The 21,277-nt window shown below is 27.2% G+C and overlaps 1 protein-coding gene and 1 pseudogene across 1 annotated transcript in view; both read right to left on the reverse strand.

Moving 5' to 3' along the window:
• Positions 1 to 1,387: 1,387 nt before the first annotated feature.
• Positions 1,388 to 1,889, reverse strand: LOC112602394 (annotated as a pseudogene).
• A 929-nt stretch (positions 1,890 to 2,818) lies between these two features.
• Positions 2,819 to 21,277, reverse strand: part of LOC112602388 (teneurin-a) — a 36,362-nt gene continuing 17,903 nt past the window's right edge. The window contains exons 11-35 of the mRNA XM_025350444.1: positions 17,192 to 17,311; positions 16,951 to 17,129; positions 16,739 to 16,872; positions 15,892 to 16,134; positions 15,643 to 15,808; positions 15,210 to 15,462; positions 14,900 to 15,138; positions 13,568 to 13,725; positions 13,127 to 13,509; positions 11,741 to 11,882; positions 11,419 to 11,676; positions 11,193 to 11,351; positions 10,717 to 10,957; positions 10,360 to 10,619; positions 10,125 to 10,300; positions 9,932 to 10,064; positions 9,535 to 9,807; positions 8,811 to 9,119; positions 8,431 to 8,747; positions 8,147 to 8,288; positions 7,954 to 8,085; positions 7,633 to 7,890; positions 6,932 to 7,109; positions 6,087 to 6,727; positions 2,819 to 4,390 (exon numbers count right to left, since the gene is read on the reverse strand). Of these exons, the coding sequence (XP_025206229.1) occupies positions 4,082 to 4,390; positions 6,087 to 6,727; positions 6,932 to 7,109; positions 7,633 to 7,890; positions 7,954 to 8,085; positions 8,147 to 8,288; positions 8,431 to 8,747; positions 8,811 to 9,119; positions 9,535 to 9,807; positions 9,932 to 10,064; positions 10,125 to 10,300; positions 10,360 to 10,619; positions 10,717 to 10,957; positions 11,193 to 11,351; positions 11,419 to 11,676; positions 11,741 to 11,882; positions 13,127 to 13,509; positions 13,568 to 13,725; positions 14,900 to 15,138; positions 15,210 to 15,462; positions 15,643 to 15,808; positions 15,892 to 16,134; positions 16,739 to 16,872; positions 16,951 to 17,129; positions 17,192 to 17,311 (5,803 nt within the window). The 3' untranslated portion in view covers positions 2,819 to 4,081. The remainder of the gene's footprint in view (positions 4,391 to 6,086; positions 6,728 to 6,931; positions 7,110 to 7,632; positions 7,891 to 7,953; positions 8,086 to 8,146; positions 8,289 to 8,430; positions 8,748 to 8,810; positions 9,120 to 9,534; positions 9,808 to 9,931; positions 10,065 to 10,124; positions 10,301 to 10,359; positions 10,620 to 10,716; positions 10,958 to 11,192; positions 11,352 to 11,418; positions 11,677 to 11,740; positions 11,883 to 13,126; positions 13,510 to 13,567; positions 13,726 to 14,899; positions 15,139 to 15,209; positions 15,463 to 15,642; positions 15,809 to 15,891; positions 16,135 to 16,738; positions 16,873 to 16,950; positions 17,130 to 17,191; positions 17,312 to 21,277) is intronic.

Raw genomic sequence — 21,277 nt, forward strand, 5'->3', positions numbered from 1 at the left:
GGTAAAAACTTTACCGATTACAACGGTATCAAATAAAAGATTTTTTATCGCTTAAAACAATAGTCATATTTACACACTACCATAAATAATGAAAGACTAGTGGTACTTAATGTTGATAAAGAAGAAGTTAACAATACCAATCTATAAGAAACTATAGATGTATTTTCTAAACTTAAAAATCGCCAGTATCCGCTTATTAAAATTTAAAATATTTATTTTTTGTTTTTTGAACACTTTGCTTTTAAAAAAATTATAAGAATAAAAAATAAAAAAAAATTTATAAATATAGATATTAAGTACCTTTTTAATTTGATGCTGCATTTTTTTTCTAGCTTTTTATGCATCGATTATTGCAGGTTTTCACTGTTAAAGTAATTAATTACTTATTATATTTTAGTTTTTAAATTGATTCTCACTATTTATGTTGGACCGATGATTTGGACAACGATGTATGATGTATGGAAATAATCGAAAACAGAATAATGTACACATATCTACGATTGTATATGGCTTGTTTGAAACTTGGTTAACATTTCAAAAGCATCAAATAGATTTAATTTCCTATCAGAAAATATAATTAAATTGAAATCTCAGCAATGTAAGGTAAAACTCGTGTACACGTTTATAGAACAATAAATACTTCATTTTCTACCCATAATGAGCAATGAAAACTTTAAGTCTCTTTAAAAAAGATCAATTATTATTTATTATATTGGTTTAAATTTATTTTATCACAACAACACAATATTTTTACATATAAAAATTATTGTACGTTTTATAGTATCTAATTGCTAATCTTCAGAACCATTTGGCACAAAATGTACACACATATTCAGACTCGGAGAGAGTTTATGACTTAGTTTGTCAACCTAATTAAGTTGCTACATGGTAGCACACCGGAATTTCGTTTAATATCACATAAATTAAATTTTTTTTTTTTGTTTATACATTAAATTATAGATTTAAGAAATTTAAAGTGCAGTTTTGACTACGTTCGAAAATATACCGAGCATTGTACTCAATCCGACACAGACAAGTTAGTATTTGTCCATCTCGATAGATTTAATTCACAAAGCGCCAAAGCAAGTTACGTGTACAAAAATATATGATATACACTAGGACCAAAATATACCTAATTTTTACCTTTTTTTTAATTACTTCTTTCTGAAACCTAATTTAAAAATAATAACTAAGATATACGCATACATATATATACATATACAATATGTATATATTTAGATCTTTACTTGATTTTTTCTTCTTGCATTATTTTAATACATAACATTTATTTATATACCTATGTATATTATATAGGTTTAGCGCTTAGTATTTTCAATATATTAGTATACAAATCCCATCATCAAAATAATACATTATTAGTGAAAACTTATACATATACTTCAGGAATAAATGTACTTACACATAGAAGGAAATCTGTGTTATAAATAGAAATCCAATCAACTTTTGACGTGCCTTTAGTAACAATTCAATTGTAGAATAGTTGACAAGTAATAAATTCGGTGCAATTACATTCATTGAATATCTTTAAAGCTTCTAGAAATGTTGGATTATCTTTCCCCTTTTGCAAATTTTTAATCAGGCCTGTCTAGTTCTTGTTTAACTTTTTTTCACAATAGCTGTATGTACGTAACTACTAGACTTTGATCTGATTTAATGGAAAATGTGAGATGATATTCTATGTGATCGAGCATGTTAATGTGTGTTTAATGTTTGTAAAATGATAGCGTGCCACGATCGAACGGACGTTCGTATTTCAGCAGACGTTCGGTCTTTGTTAGTTTGGCAGCCAACACAAGTTTCAGGAACAAGGTGATTTTGTTGATGTTGCTATATGACTGTATGCTTTTCTGGATAGCTCTCAGAGACATTTGACAAAAATTTTTTGCCAAGCTGCAACAAATGACGTGAGTACGTAACACAGGATAATGAATGCGACGGTCTAAGATCTAAGGACAAGAAAGAGAAATTGAATACAAAAATCATGGTTTGGTCAGGAATATAAAGCTGGGCGTGACGATTAAGATGTGTTGGAAATGGGAAAATGAATACACACGTTACAATGTGAGTGACTTGTATACGGGTTGGAAACACTTATTTACAGATAGATTCGCAATCACTGTATGTGCGACACGATGTATAAGTACCATCATCATTAAATTCAAATTAAATTAAATTAAGAAACTTTGCATTTCCTATCATCGAATTTAATTTTATAAGAAAATGATTATTCAAGTAAGTAAGAAACAAAATAAATACACAGATTAAGCAGATTATTAAAAACGTTTTAAATATTAATTCATCAATTTAATAATTTTCCAACGTGGCTATTATTTAATAAATTCGTATTAATTGATGATACTCTTACAGTTAAAAAACAAGTATTTTTCAGTTTTTCTACGCGGTTTTCCAAATAACGTAATAAAAAAACTTACATTTTATCTCCTGTACTAAAAAAATGTTCATCGCTAAACCGTTTTGTTTTCATCTCGTACACGAAGTGTAAATACAAAAAAATATATTCTTGTTTTGTTTAAATTATTATGCACACCGACTTTAATTTTTTTATTTTAATACGGTACAAAACTATTATACAATTTCCTTGTAGTACTACTAAAGTAGTGACTTACTAAATACAGTCACTATTGCGTACCCACGTAGCATTGACAAACCACAAAAGTATTTTAAATTCCATCATAGCTATTTTATATAACTAATTATTATTTAATATTACCTCATATCTGTTTGTTAATCGATGCAAAATAAATGAATACAATTGTGTATGTAAATAAAATACATATAAATGCAGTAAATTTATTCGTAAATATTTATATTGATAATAAGTATTTTTACAATGTTATAAATATCTGGACACATCAAGTAAGTTAATCTTAAATCATCGATAATGATAATTTTTGTAATTAATACTGATATTCGGCACCTATAATACAGTGGCCGTAAAATAGGTTATTAATGTACATAAAATTCAATGCATGGGACACTTAAAAAAAAAAAAAGAAAAAAATGTCACCAGGGATTGAAAATATAGGGGTTGATCATACAAAATCGAATATTATTTAAATATAAAAATAAATTGATTAAATGGAGTTTTTGGCAAAATTAAGTACAAACGAATATACTTTATAATAAAAGAACATTGGAATCATTATCGAACAATAGGTTTCTATCGTGAGCCAGTAGAAATAAATTACTCAACTTATATAAAATACATAATATACCATAAGGACATTACAAACTCGAGGTTTATAAAATAAACATTACACATAAATACACCATAATAATATTAACACTTTGAATAAATATAGCAAAATACAGTGATTTAAAAAGTTTTGTTTTTTTAAAATCACGATAGGACGAATCAACGAAAACATCAAACAAAGTAAATACATTAAACAGTACACACAAGGCCGTACTTAAGATCATAAGCAATCTAAAAGATTTTGATAACATAAACGTATTATTTTTATCATAAATTCTTATAGATACCTATAGGTATTAAAAATAAAAACAAAATATGTTTCATAAAGTTCTTGGAGCGAATATCCTGACCAGAATGATTCCTATTTTAATATAGCCTTCGGTATATGCGGCGTATACACATAACATTTATAAGGAAAATAATAAAATAATAACAATATTTTACCCTAAAAAGAATGGCAATCAAACAAACAATAATAATCAACCACATAGGTATAGCATTAAAATTAGACAAATACTGTAAATTGACTCGTTGTTTGAATAAAATGTAAGTTATCCGATGTTGAAGAGTCATATTTTGCTTGGGGTGCCTATTTTTTAATCACAATAACGAATAGTTTCCAACGACATAATTCAACTTTGGTTGAGTTTAGTGTCAGAGCAATTGTGGTGAACAGCCCACGCTGTTGTGATCGTCGCCGATTAAAATCAAGGATCACACAAACAGTATTGGTCAATTTAATGATTGTTTTTTTTATCTTAAAGAATATATATATATTATGAACGAAAATTCATTTTACAGAGTCCAGCAACAGCTGCGGAAGCGACGGCGATGTCGCGCACATTAGTTTGTCTTTACGAATCTAATGTTGTACGGATCGTCACACAGCTCCGGATACCTCTCGGTATCTCGGATGTATTCGCCGTCGAAACCGTTGGCATAACCCAGTTTCAGTATTTCATCGATCTCGGCGACCGACCAGTCTTTGTTCGTGGGTAAGCCCAATCTCAACAGATCTCGTTCCCTATGCCAAGCCTTTCGCATCACAGATGTCTTGGCGTGATGTAACAGACGTTGTTTTTCATGTTCCAACGTTGTCCCGTACCGCAAATTTATCACCGTGTCTGCACAATGTATTCGCACGTCCACCATCTGCAAACAAAAAAAAAAAAAAAAAAAACGGGTATAGATACCACGAAAACGTCAGAATACTCGGGGTAAAGTCTAATCTCTTAATTGTTTTATCACAAAGTTTAATAATTAAGGGTAATGTGCGCTTATCTAAATATTATGTGAAAATATTTGTCTTTAAATTTCTCATCATTACTATACACAATATCAAATAATTATGTTATAATGATTTTTAAGTTGTGAGTAAAATCCAATAGGTATCACTATTTGTTAGTTTACATCAAAATAAATTATGTATCTATTCTTAAAAAACTATTTTAACAAGGTTTTTATTTTATTTTTTTATATTTAAATTTCGATCAAAATAACAAAACGTTTACAGATATTTCTAATAATTCATCGTAATATAAAATAAGTGCATGGCCAATGTATATGGATTTGATTTTTCAACGTTTAAGTAAATGTTTATTTTAAATGATTTAAACGCCTAGCTATATGCTTTGACGACTACACACTTATGGCATAGCGTTAGATATATCTGATTGACGGTGGAGCTAACATAAATCAAAATACATAGAAAACTATTTCAAATCACTACTACCTTATATTATTTGAAATTATATAAATCAAATACCGCAGTCGCAGGCTAAATAGGCATTATTAACGACAAACGGTAGATTGGAATACCTGAGCTATAAGCATTAACATAAAGTTTACGCTTGTTGAATATATAAAAATAAAACTCTTACCGAATAATGGTACGAGGATTCTAGATATTTATCTAAATTACTATTTTTTATCTATTTCTTTTTTTATAACATATCAAATATGTTCAAAATAAGTAGAATCCAATTACACGTACTGTTTACATTTTTGGAAATACGATTGTGTACCTACTAAACGTTATTAAATCTCTAATTATATAATTTTCAAAGTTCCACAAAATATTTCATGTTTCAAATTTATATTTTTCATGTAAAAGTTGGTGTTTGATTTTACTCATCGTAACTTGAATTTTTCATATTTTACATTAATTACAAGATATTTTATACATTCAAAATTAAACGACAAATATTGATCATGTTTAACTGAACAATCAACTAATAAAGCCTATAACAATGATAAGTAGTCTAAACTTTTATTGCTCGCAAAGTTGAGCGTTAACGAGTTAAAAATTTAAGCACTTAATAAAATACTTAACCTACTTCTAACTTTGCATTAAAAATTTTTATGTGATATTCTATGATTTCTTGAAAAATAACCTACATTAGTATATAATCTATCTATCATTAAACGGGCTCTCTTATTTTTATTTTTTCATTGGTATATTCTTATTACATATTTTTGTTTGTGTAAATACTTTAATTAGATTTACTTGTAATTTAGCATAGGTATATTCAATAAAAAAAAATTTAACTAATTTTTAACCAAGTTGATTTTTTTTTTTTATTATTAAACTTGCACTTTTTGTAAAATTAAAAAAATTAACTTGAAGCTTAATTTGACGAGTTGAAAATATTAGTTAACTTTTGCATCTTTGGTCATACGATAATATTATCTACACTCTCAGCATAACATATATGATTTCCCAATAAAGCAACATAGTAAATTTGCATAGAAATAATGAAAAACATGTTATTAAAAACTTAATCGATGAAACACTGTACGTAATCATATTTTACCCAAACTAGGAACACCATTAAAATAATGTCCTTACCTTTCCAGAATTGTTATCGGACTCTTTTTCATGGAAAGTAGTATTCATCTGCGAACCAAATCTCTTTAGTTGAGCCTTATCTTCATTAGCGTGCCAAATGTCTTTTTTGACGAAGTAATAAGCATCTTGTTGGGCACCATGCATTACTAAGCTGAATGGTAACAAGAACGTATCGTTGAAAACTGACGTGAACACATCCTTATAAATTGGATTGGCGTTCGGGACGCTTTGTACAATCACTCGGCCATCTGATGATCTTGATAAGTGAATACCGTTACCAAAAAGTGGTGTTAAAGACGCTCCTGGCTGGGTACCGTGTGCTTTGGGACCTCTATCTGCATTCTCTTCTAAATCGTTCATATAGAACGTCATCCACATGGGGTCAAAATATTTCGATTTCTCTTTGAAAGAATTAATCATCGGGTCAGCGTGTGTTTGAGATTCCGGTAGAGACGTGAGTTTTCGTTTATTCAATAATTTGGTCAAATGATTAAAATAAACAGACGTTATGTCCAATGGTATATTACCAAGACTTGCCGACATAGATGGTAATAATGACGGGAATGTTGATATGGATTGTGGCATCTGAGGCATGAGTAGCTTCAAGTCGTAGCCCACCAATGACAACCAATATTTTTCATCTATAAAAGTTTTAAACTATTTTTAGTATAATTTCGAAATGGTTTTAAATTTTCATTCTATTAAACTGAAAATAGCTAGGAATTTTAACTTTATAAAAGAAGAATGTGAAGTTATGCAAAGTTTATGGCTATATGCTATAACCATAACTTACCTCAAACAATATTTAGTAATAATTATATAGAATTTTTTTTCCAAATACATACCTTTAAGGTATTGTCGAGTAGGCATTACATTTATTGGGTCATTGCCATTGAACCTGTATAAATGCAATTGCTGAGGCTCTGTTGCACGAGCCAATATGCCTTCCCATTGTGGTGACATCCATTGTCCGACTAGAGGATCGTAAACTTTTCCATTGGGCATATGAACCAATGATGTAACCTATTTTTTTGTTAAAAACAAAATACCAATGTATTAATAATCCGAAATGTTTAAACAATTATTGTAAAAATATATATTTGAATGATAAATCATTAAATGTGGTAAATATAAATAAATAAAATCTCGGAAATTAGTATAATATTTTAAGGTCCAACTTTTAACAAATTTAGTTAACTGTACTGTATTGTTTTTAGTAAGTAAATCAGTTTTAATTTTAACAAAAATAAATACAAAAGCAAAAAAAAAATACATATATATATAAATAAATAACGTAATTTCTAGAAATAACACTAGATTTTTTCACAGTAAATTCGAAATAAAATCATATATAATTTTACTTTTGTAATTAACGAAATCTATTTAAGAAATTGCATCACTTAAAGTAGACGTGAGGGGAAGCTACGGGATATTACAAATAATGATCCATAATTTTAAAAGTTAAGTATACACCAGGTTGAATTAAATACTTTTTGTAACAATAGCATAGTATTTAATTACCTACATTTTGATTATCACTATTTACCTGATCTAAAAGTCCACCACAAAAATCAATTGGTAAATACAAGTACGGATTAGAATCATAAACTATGTGCCCGTATGGAGATCTCATAATTTCTCTAATGCCTTCTCCGTATTGATTGAAAATCATGACAGGTGTTCCACAATGGTCAGTAGCTACATAATACTTATATCTATGCACTTGAGCGTAAATTAAAAATCCTCTATCGTCGTATGTAAGTGACATCAACTTTCCATCTCTCGGACTAAATATATTACTGACCTGTTGAACGGATAACACGTGTTAGTACACAATTCTATAATTTCTGTAATGTAATTTACTTACTTCGTTTGGATTATTATGATTAGTATAAAAGAACTGAGTAACATTTCCAAAATTATCTTTTCGCGTACTAAGCCTATTGAGATGATCGTAGAAGTATCGTACATCAAAACGTCCTCTTTTCATTGCCCTCACCTAATTTTTTATAAAATATTACTAGATTTTTCTTTTTTTTTAATCACATTTTATTTATTACCAAAAGTCCTTTAGAATTGTACTGGAATTTTTCTTCTCTAGCATTTTGCACGACAAGTCCACGGTTGTTATATCTATAAAGACCTTCTCCAAATTTTTCTATTCGATCCATAACACTGTGTTCCATAGGAATCATATTACCCCTAAATATCAAATTAACAAATATTAGGGTTTTTTGTTACAACATTTAATTTGCACTTATATGTGCATATTAATGCATTTATAAAAGTGAGTATGTTTAAAGTACAATTTTTAACTATCACGTATATATCATTTTATATGCACCTGTACGTCATGGCAAGCATATTTCCATTTTGATCATATTTAAAACTCCAAGGCTCTTGTGCTTCCACTGACATTAATTGTCCATCGCCATCAAACGTGTAGTTCTTAACGATTGTGTAAGTATTTACACCTACATTATGCGTGTAAGTACGCGATTGTTCAATCCGACCATCTAGATTGTACATAAATTCCATACGGAAAACTTCCATCTGGTGTATCGTGACGGACATATGTGTCACTTGGAAATAGTCATTTGTAACCCGATTAAATATACCAGTACCGTCGGTAAGTCTTGTCATGTTTCCGTTTGTAATTCGCTGTACATTAATAATTACCTAATAGTTAAATGTTTCTACACATTAATGTGAAAATTAACTCACCTCAAATTGACCTAACAGCTGTTTGCTGCCAGTTATCGGATTGTATTCAATGCGATTTTCTGGTAAGCTTTGTCCGCCAATGCGACCTTCAATCAAAATCACTCTGAAGTTACTGTCATATTCGTATGTGATTTTGGCATTGCTAAGACCAGTCTTAGGACCAAAATCAATTCTCTCTTCAATTAACAACCCATCATTATACTGATAGTCCCATCGATATTCGAAATCCATTTCAATATTTAATACTTGACTTGGCAGTTGCGTATTTGGATAGTATTTAACTTTTGTAATACCATCTCCATGTACTACCTAATATTATAATAATAATCGTAAGCATTTTAAAATAATTATTTGCAAGCTCCTGTTTCATTTATATATAGATTAAATTTCAGAAATCCAATAATAACAATAATTTAATAATTTAATTTTACTTTTCATTTTAAATACTATCTCATAAATATTATTATAAAAGCTTGAAATATTGTTTAATTAAACTTAGAAATGTATTTCAATGGTTAAACTTTATTCTTGATCTTAAATAATACTTTTAAACTATCTAAATTATATTTTCTGTACGTATTGTATATACATAATTTTTTTGAATAAATTTTATTCATTAATTAACAAAATATATTTAAACACAAACAATTATTAAAAGATTGTTGTTATGAAACTTCTTCTGAAAATGTTCTCCTAACATTACTAATTCTATTTAAAAATTTACCTGTGATAATTGGCCGGAACTACGATATCTGTACAGAACTCGAGCACCATCTCCAGGATACACAGTTTGGAGTAGTGCTCCAGTATAACTATAATGTTGTAAATAAGCTCGCGTTGATCCTGGAGGAGTATAAGTGTATCGTATGAATCCTAATGACGTTTGAGATGAAAATGAATGTTTAGTTCCAGATGGCAAAACAATACTCTTCAAGCCACCGGATTCATCATACAAATAACCAAACTTTCGATGAGTGGAAAGTTCAATTTCAGATATCTGTTGGGATATCATAGGTAAATTTATGAGTTATTTCTATAGTGACTAAATATTTGTATTAAAAGTATTTCGTTTCAATTTTAAACAGCGAAAAAAATTAACTTCGTTTATCAGTAATACTTGCCTTATTCCAATTATTATAAAGATATTTTACAGGACCTCTATGACTTAATAGTTTTTCTATACACAAACCATGATGAGTATACTTGTATTGTTCGTTTATTGCACCCCAACTCCAAGATTCTAAGCGATTGAATCTACGACAACATTTTTATGATTAAACTAATTTTCAAAGATATTATTTTTTATTTTATCACCTGTCATATGTTATATTAACACTGTGTTTTGAGTGACCAATCGTCCAAGATAAAGGCAGGCCATTCTGGCTGTATGCAATGTTGAGTAAAGAAGTCGATGGCTTATCACTACTATAAACTGTCTCAATTCTTGTATATTGATTATAATCAATTATGAAAACGGAACTATTATTTATCTAAAATAAAATATATATAAATAGTAAATAGTATTCTTATTTTAAAATTAAATATTTACAGTCAATTTTCTTCTTATAATGAATTTGGTAGAGCCCGCATCTCCAACAAGGGAATACGTCCACAATACAGTGTTTGACAAAGTACCTCTAGATGAAACTTGTCTATTAAAAACTTGCAACATTTCGGCTTCTACTGGCAAAGACAGTTCTAATATAGGATGTTTAGATTCCGCAAAACATTGCACTACTTCTCCAGATCTGGAGCGGAACATAAATGAACCATTTTTGAAACTAATAGCTTCGCTAATAGCTGAAGCGCCTAATAAAAATAAGAAAACATTATTAATTATATTATTATTATAGGTACCTATTATGATGTATTAGGCATATATTATTCAATAAAAATTAAGACTTACTATTTTTCACAATAAGTTTTTTGTAATCATTTCCTTCCATTTTAATGGTTATATGATCCCTGCGACCATCTAATGATATCATACTTATAGGGTTGTGCAATGGTGTAAGTACGTTAACTTCAAATCCATCATCTTCCATTGATATATGAGATGAAAGTTCAAAAACTTCACCCGTTGGAAGCACAACATCTACTAAGCGGCCCAATTTATCGTAATTATAAATGAATAACGATCCACCCTGCTGAAATTAAAATATATAACAGATACCTTATAACATATACACGGTACTAACTACTAATTATTTTTTAAAATGTATTGCCTAAGTCGACATTCAAAATACGTTTTTAAATTTTTGTTTTATGTGCTTAGTAATAAAATATTTTTTTTTTAAATAAGATAACTATAGATATTTGAATTACATTTAATTATGTAATTTATCGTCTTAAATTTAAGCTTTTAATTATTAATGAACGTACTTCTGCGGTAGAATCGGAACGACTTGTAAGAAGTCCAGTGCTACTATCGTAGTTAAATGTTATTTCCGATCGTCCTTTTTCTGAAAATTTGACGAGATTTCCAGCACCAGATATCACAAGTTCAGATTTATAATCCTGTGAATTTTCTATAGCACTCACCTTTTAAAACAAGAGATATATTTTTTAAGGATGCCGATATAAATTAAAATTTACCAAATATACTTACCACATTACTATAATCTCTTAAAAATAGCATTTTGTTCCCTGAACTATCTGTCACAGTTGATAATTTTCCAAAACTTGTATTCTTAGAATACAAGAATGTATACCTTACTTGACCAGTCATTAAATCATGAGTAGCCGTATGTTGCCCATATCTATTAAAAATATAAAGTTCCCCAGTGGCAGGATATGGTATTTGATACTCTCCATTCATAACATGCGATGGCAAATATGGTTTAAGAGCGAGAATATGAAGATTACCCTAAATTAATTTTCAATAAATTGAATTTTAAATCAATTTTAAATTTATATTAATTATGATATACCTGATCAGCAACATTAAGTACACCGTCTGGAGAAGCTATAATAGCTGAGATTGTTGTGAATTTTGCAGTGATTGACAGTAGATGTTCACGAGACCCATTTCCACATTGACAAGTAGTATTAAAGCTATCACAATCACATTGCCTAAGTAAAAATAATATTAAATAAATTATTTTATTTCCTTAAAAATATCAATAAAACCTAAAAACTTTAACTGGAAAAAAATATAATATATAATTCCAGTATATAATACTTTGAGTATAATATTTTTAATATAATTTATCAAATGAGATTCTGTTATAAGTCTATATTTTCTATCAGTATATTATATTTTTTTATTTACTTCATTTTATAAGAAATAAATATATACATAATTGTAGCGACATTATTTATTCAATATATTATAAAATTTGACATATTATTTAACATAGAAAATTAAAATAAATATTAACGACTTAGATAATAAATCTAAAGCAATAATTAGTCAGTTTACACATTTTAACTATATCTTCGGGGTGTATATATTATTATTATATAAAATCAGTGGATTTTATTTTAATAAAAATACTAATTCAGATTATCTTTAAGAAAACTTACGATCAGCTTTTATTATAAAAGAAGATAGAAACAACGATAAAGATTACTTTAGAAGTTGTTGATGAAAATAGTTCATTAAAGTAATGTGAATAAAGCAGATTTAGTGGATAAACTCAATTAAAATAATAATAAAGTTTTAAAATTACAAAACTTTTATGAATTAAAAAAAATAAATTTATAGTGCTACTAAATGTAGAAAAAGAAAAAACCATGGTCTGCAAAATAACATAGAAATATAGTAGATGAATAATAAAAACCGATGAAAATTATTTGAAATAATTATGTTCTTGTTTCAGAATCTAAATTATAATAATATACAGTATTATTTTATGGCCGATAGTGCATCGTGGAGAATTTTTCCACTTACAAGTTCTACTTAGGGTATCATTATTTATTTTATTTTTTATTAAATAATAGTTGTTACCAAAATGAGTTGTTTTTACATCTAAAAATATGATTTATAGTAGCATGAGTATTTTCTTTGACAATTATAAACCAGAAACGTGTTATCATTGAAATTTTTTACAACGTAATTTAGGATAACAAAAAAAAAAAAAAAAAAATGTTTTTTTTACTTATTATAATTTTTTAAAATACTAATACTGAAATTAGTAATTTATAATTATTTATATACAATAGCTTTGCTTAATACCTAAATTTTATTTATAGGGTAATTTTGTTTTTACTTGTTTATAATATCTATCGACATTTTTACTATTGAAATTTTTTTTATTATTATTTATTAATATGATTATTTGTGTCAATTTTTAAAATTAGGTTTTTTTATTTACTTTTGAGGATTTTGAGTTTGCTGATAGCCAGCAAAATGTGATATGTATCCAGCAGAATTAACCACCTTGATAGTGTTGACCTTTCGTGAATCACTTTGAGCTATATATAAATCACCATATGGACTGAATGTTATGCCCAGGATAGTGCCCAAAGGCGTTTGAGTGGCCTTCAATGATTCTGTCATTACTTCTTGGTTTTCGTGCAACGATGAATCCTTCCCATCCTTGTCTACTTCATTACCCGAGTAACAGTGTAATGGCGATCCTGCCACTATTTTGACACGATGATCTTTGGTCACTTTTAAAACTACTCTATCGTCAGTAATATGCAAACTTTCATCCAGAGGATTCAACGCTAAATTAGTAGGCCATTGGAGTTGTACCTAGTATAATAATATATTAAAAAAATTAATTTAACTGAGATTCTATAATGTTACTTACTTGTGAAGTCGGTACAGTGGTTTTACAAGGCATGGGTTGCCAAATATTATTGTGCTTATGATGACCGATCAGTGTATGAATATTCCCATCAGGAGTAATCACTCTAATATTAGTACCATCAGCTAGGTACATGGTCCCATCGGAAGATATTGCAATACCTAAAAAGAATTAATTCAAGAGTTCAATGCTTGTAAAATTACTTCAAACTTAGCATAATAAATATACATTTTTAATTGTTTATATTTGGAAATAATTACACATTAAATAAATAACAATTCAAAAAATATTAACTGAATAACTTTTTCATTGTTGAAAATAATATGAAAATTACTCTTTAAATCAATAAAAACTAATTCTAAATTGTAACAGTACACCGTTACCACACAATGAATCAATCTATTCCACTATCATTCCAATATACACCATAGATAACGCTTATACACTACCTATATTTGTACCTAATAATATCAATAATTAACATATTAATTTTATTATTATTTCTTCAAATAAACAATATCATATCAAAATGTAATAAACTACTATTATAATTAAAATGGCTAATCTTTTAACTAATAATTCAGTAAATAGCGCATATCTTATATTACTTTTCTTGTACCTTATCATCTTCTGCACCAATCATTACTGCCTTATAATACACAAATACCTCGACGAGTGGCCGTTAAATGTACCCAAGTCTTCTTAATTGACTATCTAATTATATGATTAGTCACTAATATAAAATTACCGGTAACAACTACGTCGTGTTGCAATACGGAATTTCTATATCAAACCAACATATACACTTAGTTCCATCAACTTTTCCTCGTAAAAACATCTCGGCAACAACATTTAATGAATTGTTGCAATACGAGATTTCCTCACACTTCATATATTTTATCTTGACAACGAAGTGGCAACAAAAACATTGCGATAAGATATACACTTCATTATCCACCCATATACCAACACGTACAGCAATTAGGAGTAGCGATTCCCAATTACCAGGTTTATTTTATGATTATATATTTTAATGTTTGTATTCATATCCTATTTAAATTTATGTTATATTATATCAAATCAAAACGTATGTAATATTGTCATTTAACATAATAATAAAAGTTAATAATTTGTTTATATACCGACGACTAACATTTTATTACTAAATGAAACATCGGAGAATGTTAATTTAATATTCAATTTTAAAATTAATTCATACATTTTTATCCATTCAAAGTACAATTATTAATTTTTAATCACTAAGCAAATAAATGAATAATCATGAATAAATTTAAGAATTATAATATAATAATAACTACTTAGTAATTTTCAAACCTTTAGGATTCGAAAGTTTTGCATTGATTGCTTTTTCACCATCCCCACAACTATTTTGATCACCTGGTATACAACGTTCTCCTGAACCAACGTATACCTCGTAGTTTATTGTAGGATCAACTACTATTGAATTTGTAGTTAATACACGAAGTATTTGATGCTTTTCAGGATCAGAAACATACAAATGTCCATCAGTAGGAGACAAGCATAAATAGTATTGATATGATACTTGAGTAGCACTGAAAAAATATTAAAAATATTTTATAATAGGTACTTAATATTTAAGTATTACAACTTTCTAAATAAGCACCTAAGTTGTAGTACTGTAAAAACATTTCCATCCGGTGTCAACTTTCTAATAAGATTAAAGTCTCCGACGTAAATGCTTCCATCAGGACCACAGGCTAATGCTAAAGGTAATAAAAGCCTTGTATCCTTTGCAATTCCATTACAATCCTTACAGTTCAATGGTCTTTGCATGCCTGTACCAGTTACGACATGTAATGTGTGAGGATATTGATGTTTAAAATATAATATAGAACCATCGCCTTTTTGTAATATCCCTAAAAATAAACATATCGATATTAAATCAATTTAAAAATTACAGAGTAAAGATTTCAAAATTATATAATCTACATTTAAAATATTATTAATAACTAATAAGTAAAAATATATGATCAAATGTTACTATTAATTACCTATATAATACTCTCGAGTTCAACTCAATATACAATTTTATTTACCTTCATGAAAGTTAAAATGGTGATGTACATCTAAACTCCATCCACCTATGTCTGATATATCTACATCAAAACCTTGTAGAACCGCCATTTGTACTTCCCATATGATTTGATTACAACTTTTATATTCATAACCAATTGAAACTTTTGCATTTGCGATTCCATATACCTATTAATGTATTACACAATAATATTCAATAAAATTAATCGTCTCAAAACAAATATAAATGTAATTTATATAAATAAACTAACTTTTTGTTTATAAACATTTCGTTTATCCCACGTAAATGTGTACTTCAAATTTGGATCTGCCTCAAGTTTATGATTATAAATTGATCCTTCAATTTCAACTGAGATGTGTACAACTTTTAGTTGTGGTGATATATCAGATTGAGTGAGATGAATAATTAAATATGAATAATACCCAGTTGCCCAGCTGCTTCTGTATATTAGGTTCAAATTTGAACCGGGAATACCAATACTTTCTTGAAGTAACTAGAAATAAAAATTTTAATTTTTACAATTTTCAATTTAACATATACTCAAACAATTAATGTTAACAAAAATTAAATGTGAAACTGAAAATGTTTATAGTTTTAGTATTACAATTGATAACTTTAAATTATTGAACGTAATTTTGTGATAATTATGTGTGAAAAATATAGAAAGAAACCAAAATCAAGAAAAGGTCAATTGATGAAAATATTCGATAGGTAATATTGTAACGGTACACCGTTACTCCACACACATCGGTCGCCCTCTACAACACATAATGAACCATTTCTGTTACACTGTCATTTCAAAACACACAATAGATAGCGTTTTCATATTAACCGTATCTGTATCTAATAATCGCGCTAATTAAAATCTTAAAAATTATTATGGTGAAGAAAGATGTATAACACATGATTCCCAATACCATAAACTATTTTACTATCCCCGATTGATTCCAAATTAATTAGTTTATTGATTTATTAATTATTGTAAGCACACATTTGTTTAATTATTTTGTTTATTATTTTACTTATATTCACTTTTTTTCAGTGAATTACTAAAATTATATATATGTATATAAGCTGATATTGTCGGAAAAATTTACCTGCGTTTCTGCGAATATAACACTTTTTCCTGGCATTCCCCCGATTTTTTCTGGCAACCATGTAGATACAATTTGTGGATTTTCTTTGTGATCAATGCACGGTGTTATGTTGTATGAGTTTTGTTCGTGTAGACCTACATTTAATGTTAATACATTTATAAGAACGGTTATTGATTATGGTGTTGGTAAAACAAGTCGTCAATGAATATTACCATTTGAATCAAACGAGGGTTCTTTATACGAATCCATTTCCTCGTTTAAGGTCATTACTATTGAAGGTAAGGATACGATCTGGTTCCAGGGCACATACAGTGTTTTGGTCTGGGGCTTGAATGGGCTTCGCTGAAACTGAAGCGTCACTGCTTCACCGCCATTGACCATTACATCAAACCTAAGCACGCACATACTCAATCATTACATTCGCAGATATTATTTCCAATTGATTTTATTTACCATCCACCAGATCTAGTCAACGTGAATCCAAATCTTGAATCTCGATCTACTGAAACTCGAATGCCTATAATGCCTAATCCTTGTGGTGACAATACTTGGCCCCGCACTACAGATACTCGTCTGGAGAAAAAACACATTAACATATTAATACAACTAGTATCTACTAAATAACCCGTCACCGTCGATCATGTATTATTATTTATTTTAAATTATTTATAAAAAATAATATTAGATCATATTAGTATTTATTTGTTTTAAAAATTTCGAATTTAAACCATTTTTAATTACATATTGAGAATAAATTACCACTTTAGCCGTTACTCGTTATATTACGAGTTAATTGAAATTATTGATTTTGTATATTATTTTAAACATTTTAAATATTTTATACAAAAATCTATTTTAAATATAATATTTATTCTAAGAAATTATTGAACGTATAAAAACATTAAAAACGTATAAATATTACTCGATAATTTATATCGCACATAATTGAGCAAACCTACAAATAAAATAAAACTTTGTACTCTACTAAGATTTTATTTTATTTTTTTATTTTTAAAATCTAAACTACAAAATAGTTTATCAACATAGACAAAGTGATACTATTCACTTAATATTTTTATAGTTAAATCTTAATTAATATCAATTAGATTGTGATGAATTTAGATTGAAAGCTTAACACTGTACTAGGCTGATACAATAAAAAATATTGTAAAAACTCTTATATAATAAAAATACATAGGATTTTAGAAAATAAAATTCGTAATAATTATACTGGTATAATTCCAATAGATAAAAATATTAGCCAAAAAATGTAGGCTACAAAAAATAATTTAATTTTTAAATTCAATAATATATTTAACTTTTTATTAATTTAATTTATGTTTATTGTTTATTTTATTATTTTCACATTTTACTTTAAACAATTTATGATTAAACAATCTTACAGCACGCGACGCATAAGTATCTACTGTTTTTTCTGATTCATTTAAATATCATATTATATTAAGATATATAATGTAGAAATAATATTTTTAATATCAGTTTAGAGTAGTTGTTACATTTCATTATTTCATCTATTACGATTTCAGTTAAAACTTTTTTTTTAATACTATTTTAGTAACTTATGTATTTAAAAATGAATTTATTTTGAGCTACTTAGTTCAAGTTTAGGATCTTATTTAATGATATTATTAAGGGTAATATATCAACAAACTTTATTTGAAAACTTGTTTAATTGGTAAGCAATTATATTATGTTTAAATAAGGATTTTGTTAAATATTATAAACTAGCACGATTCGATAGTTATTCAATTAATTTTAAACATTTCAGTATGAGTATTCAACTTTTTTCTTCATATTTATGTATTTTCTTCCTTTTTTTATTATTTTAATTTATTTACTGTAAATTAAATTTGGATAGAGTAAAACATGGTTTTAAAAATTAAGTCATATAGTATAATATAATTAATAAAAAAAATTGAAATATTGTCTTTATTAATTTAGAACAAATTTAGTTGTTTGAGATTAATTAATTTGCATCATTGCATACGCGAAACGCACACGTAATACATAACCATATTATACCCAAATAGTTAGATACCTAACGATTTAAATGTTCCAATATTATCAATATTATGGCTCAACAAAAAATATAATAATAAAGTTTAGACATTGAAAATCAGATATTATAATATCAGTGAACTGAGCTTATTAAGCAGTCTATGGTTGTAATTTTAAATAAAAATATAATATTTATCTAACCGTAATTTTTTATATTCATTATTATGTACAACGTGTGTAAAATTTAACTTTATAATCTATACGAAAAAAAAAGTTACAGAAATTACAATAATAATTGTTTGGTACAATGAAAATAATAGACATTAGATAGTAGATAAACGAAAAATATTTTGAGTAAACGGTTTGTAAGACTAAAATAATAATAAAAAAAATCTAAAAATATCGAAAGACACAAAGACGCCACAATTTAACAAGCAACATTTACAGGCGTTTGAATACAGTAGATTTATTTCCAATTCGGCTTTTGGCTTTTTATGATAGACTATCATAAAATAAGTTCAAATATTGTTACTAATATTGTTATTAATATTGCTCACTATTGTGAGTAGTTGATATTATGTAATAAATTATAAGTGCAAATGGATATTAGCTGCATTTTTATAAGTTATAAATTAAATCTATAATTATAGCATGTTTTTTTTAATCGATAAACAAATCCATACGCATGACTGCAATAATTATTAGCGCAACGTTTAGGCCATACGAGTATTATTTTACATCTTTTAACTGTGAACGGTTCATTATAAATAAATAAATAGATATGCATATTTACAAGTTATATTATTATCATAATTCATAGATACTTGTATAAACGATTTGCGGTAGTTTAATCAGTAAGTAGGTAATTAAACAATGGTTATTAATATTATACTCTTCGAGAATTAAACAAACAATAATTTTAGGTATTTATTTACAATGTTGTTATTTTGACACACAATACATTAGAATATTTATACAACCGCATGCATAAAGCAAAATACGCTTAAAAAAAAAAAATAAATAAATAAATAAATAAGCAAAATTAGACAAAACATTAAGCCTAGGTGTTTGGTACTGAAGGCTGTTGCATAAAATTATGTGCAGTACTTATTCTAATGATGTTTTAAATAAGTATTATTTCAAGTTGTCAATGATAATGGACACATATATACATGCAATAATGATTTTGTTGTAGTTGATGTTGTCAGAGTTTTATATTTTATTCAACAAAAATACAATAGGTATAACTAATAAACACATAAAATGCGAATTATTAGTAGGATACGAAAAAAATGGGGAAAAAAACTAGCTGCGAATTATGTAGATATGTAATCAAGCCATCATATCGATTGGATTGACCAAATCACGGTTCATACACAAAAATACATGGAAATCGTTTACACGAACAAAATATAATAAGACATTAATATTCTATGAACAAATGAATCCAATACTAATATTATTACTGTCCAAAATAACTTAAAAATAAAATGTATCAAATGTATGATCATAATTTATTTTTGCTTAATGGTCAGCTCTCAATCATTTTACATTGTTTCGATTGTACTATAGGCAAATTTAATAAAGTTATGTATACATCAAGTGTATGTAAACACGTAAGAAAATTATATTGATTTCAAGTTGGTAACTAATTCGAAAACTTTCTAACTGAATTATCGATAGATTGTTAGGAGCTGCATAAACTATGCGTTAAACAATTGTTTGGTTTAAAAGTTTAAGGCAGCAGCATGGTTTACTAACATTAATAATATTATGTACTTGGAAGAGTAAAATTTTGGACATTTTGTACAATTCTAAGTTTATAAGATATTGCGATTTAAATATAATCATGTGTAAATAAAAAAAAAAAAAAACTTAACACGGTTAAGATATCCGTAAATGTAATATCGATGAAAAAAAATATATATTATGCATACATAACCCCAAAAAAATGGTGATATAATATTGTGACATAATAAAAAAATAAAATAAAATAATAAAATTAATAACCGTGGGAAAGTACCGATATTGTAATAATATCGTCTGCATTAACGATCCATCTGTCATAAAAATTACAACCATGATTTAATTTTTTTTTTTTATTTATTAAATTTTTTAATTAATAGGTATATATATATATATATATATAAATAAAATAAAATAACCTATAAAATAAAATATTTAATATCAGTGCTAAAATGTTTGCTTCTAATGCCTATATGCTAATTACTACTGGACGACACATATATAGACACATATGACACAAAACAAAGTTGTAGATACCTGTTTTACTTGTAAACATATCGCAAGAGCATCAGCTGAGGTTATCTGTATATTATAATTATTAATAAGCTAACCAAAATATGTAAATATAGTATAAAAAAACAAACTTGTACAATTTCGATCAACAGCGTAATTTGTGTTATTATTATTGTTAATATCAACGAAGTAGTAAAATTTGTAAACATTTTGCAGGTGGAGTTTTACTATATTAATAATTTACTTTTTTATTTTAACCAA

This window comes from Melanaphis sacchari, unplaced genomic scaffold, assembly GCF_002803265.2.
Source record: "Melanaphis sacchari strain LSU unplaced genomic scaffold, SCAv2.0 Contig87_pilon_pilon, whole genome shotgun sequence".
NCBI lineage: Eukaryota > Metazoa > Arthropoda > Insecta > Hemiptera > Aphididae > Melanaphis > Melanaphis sacchari.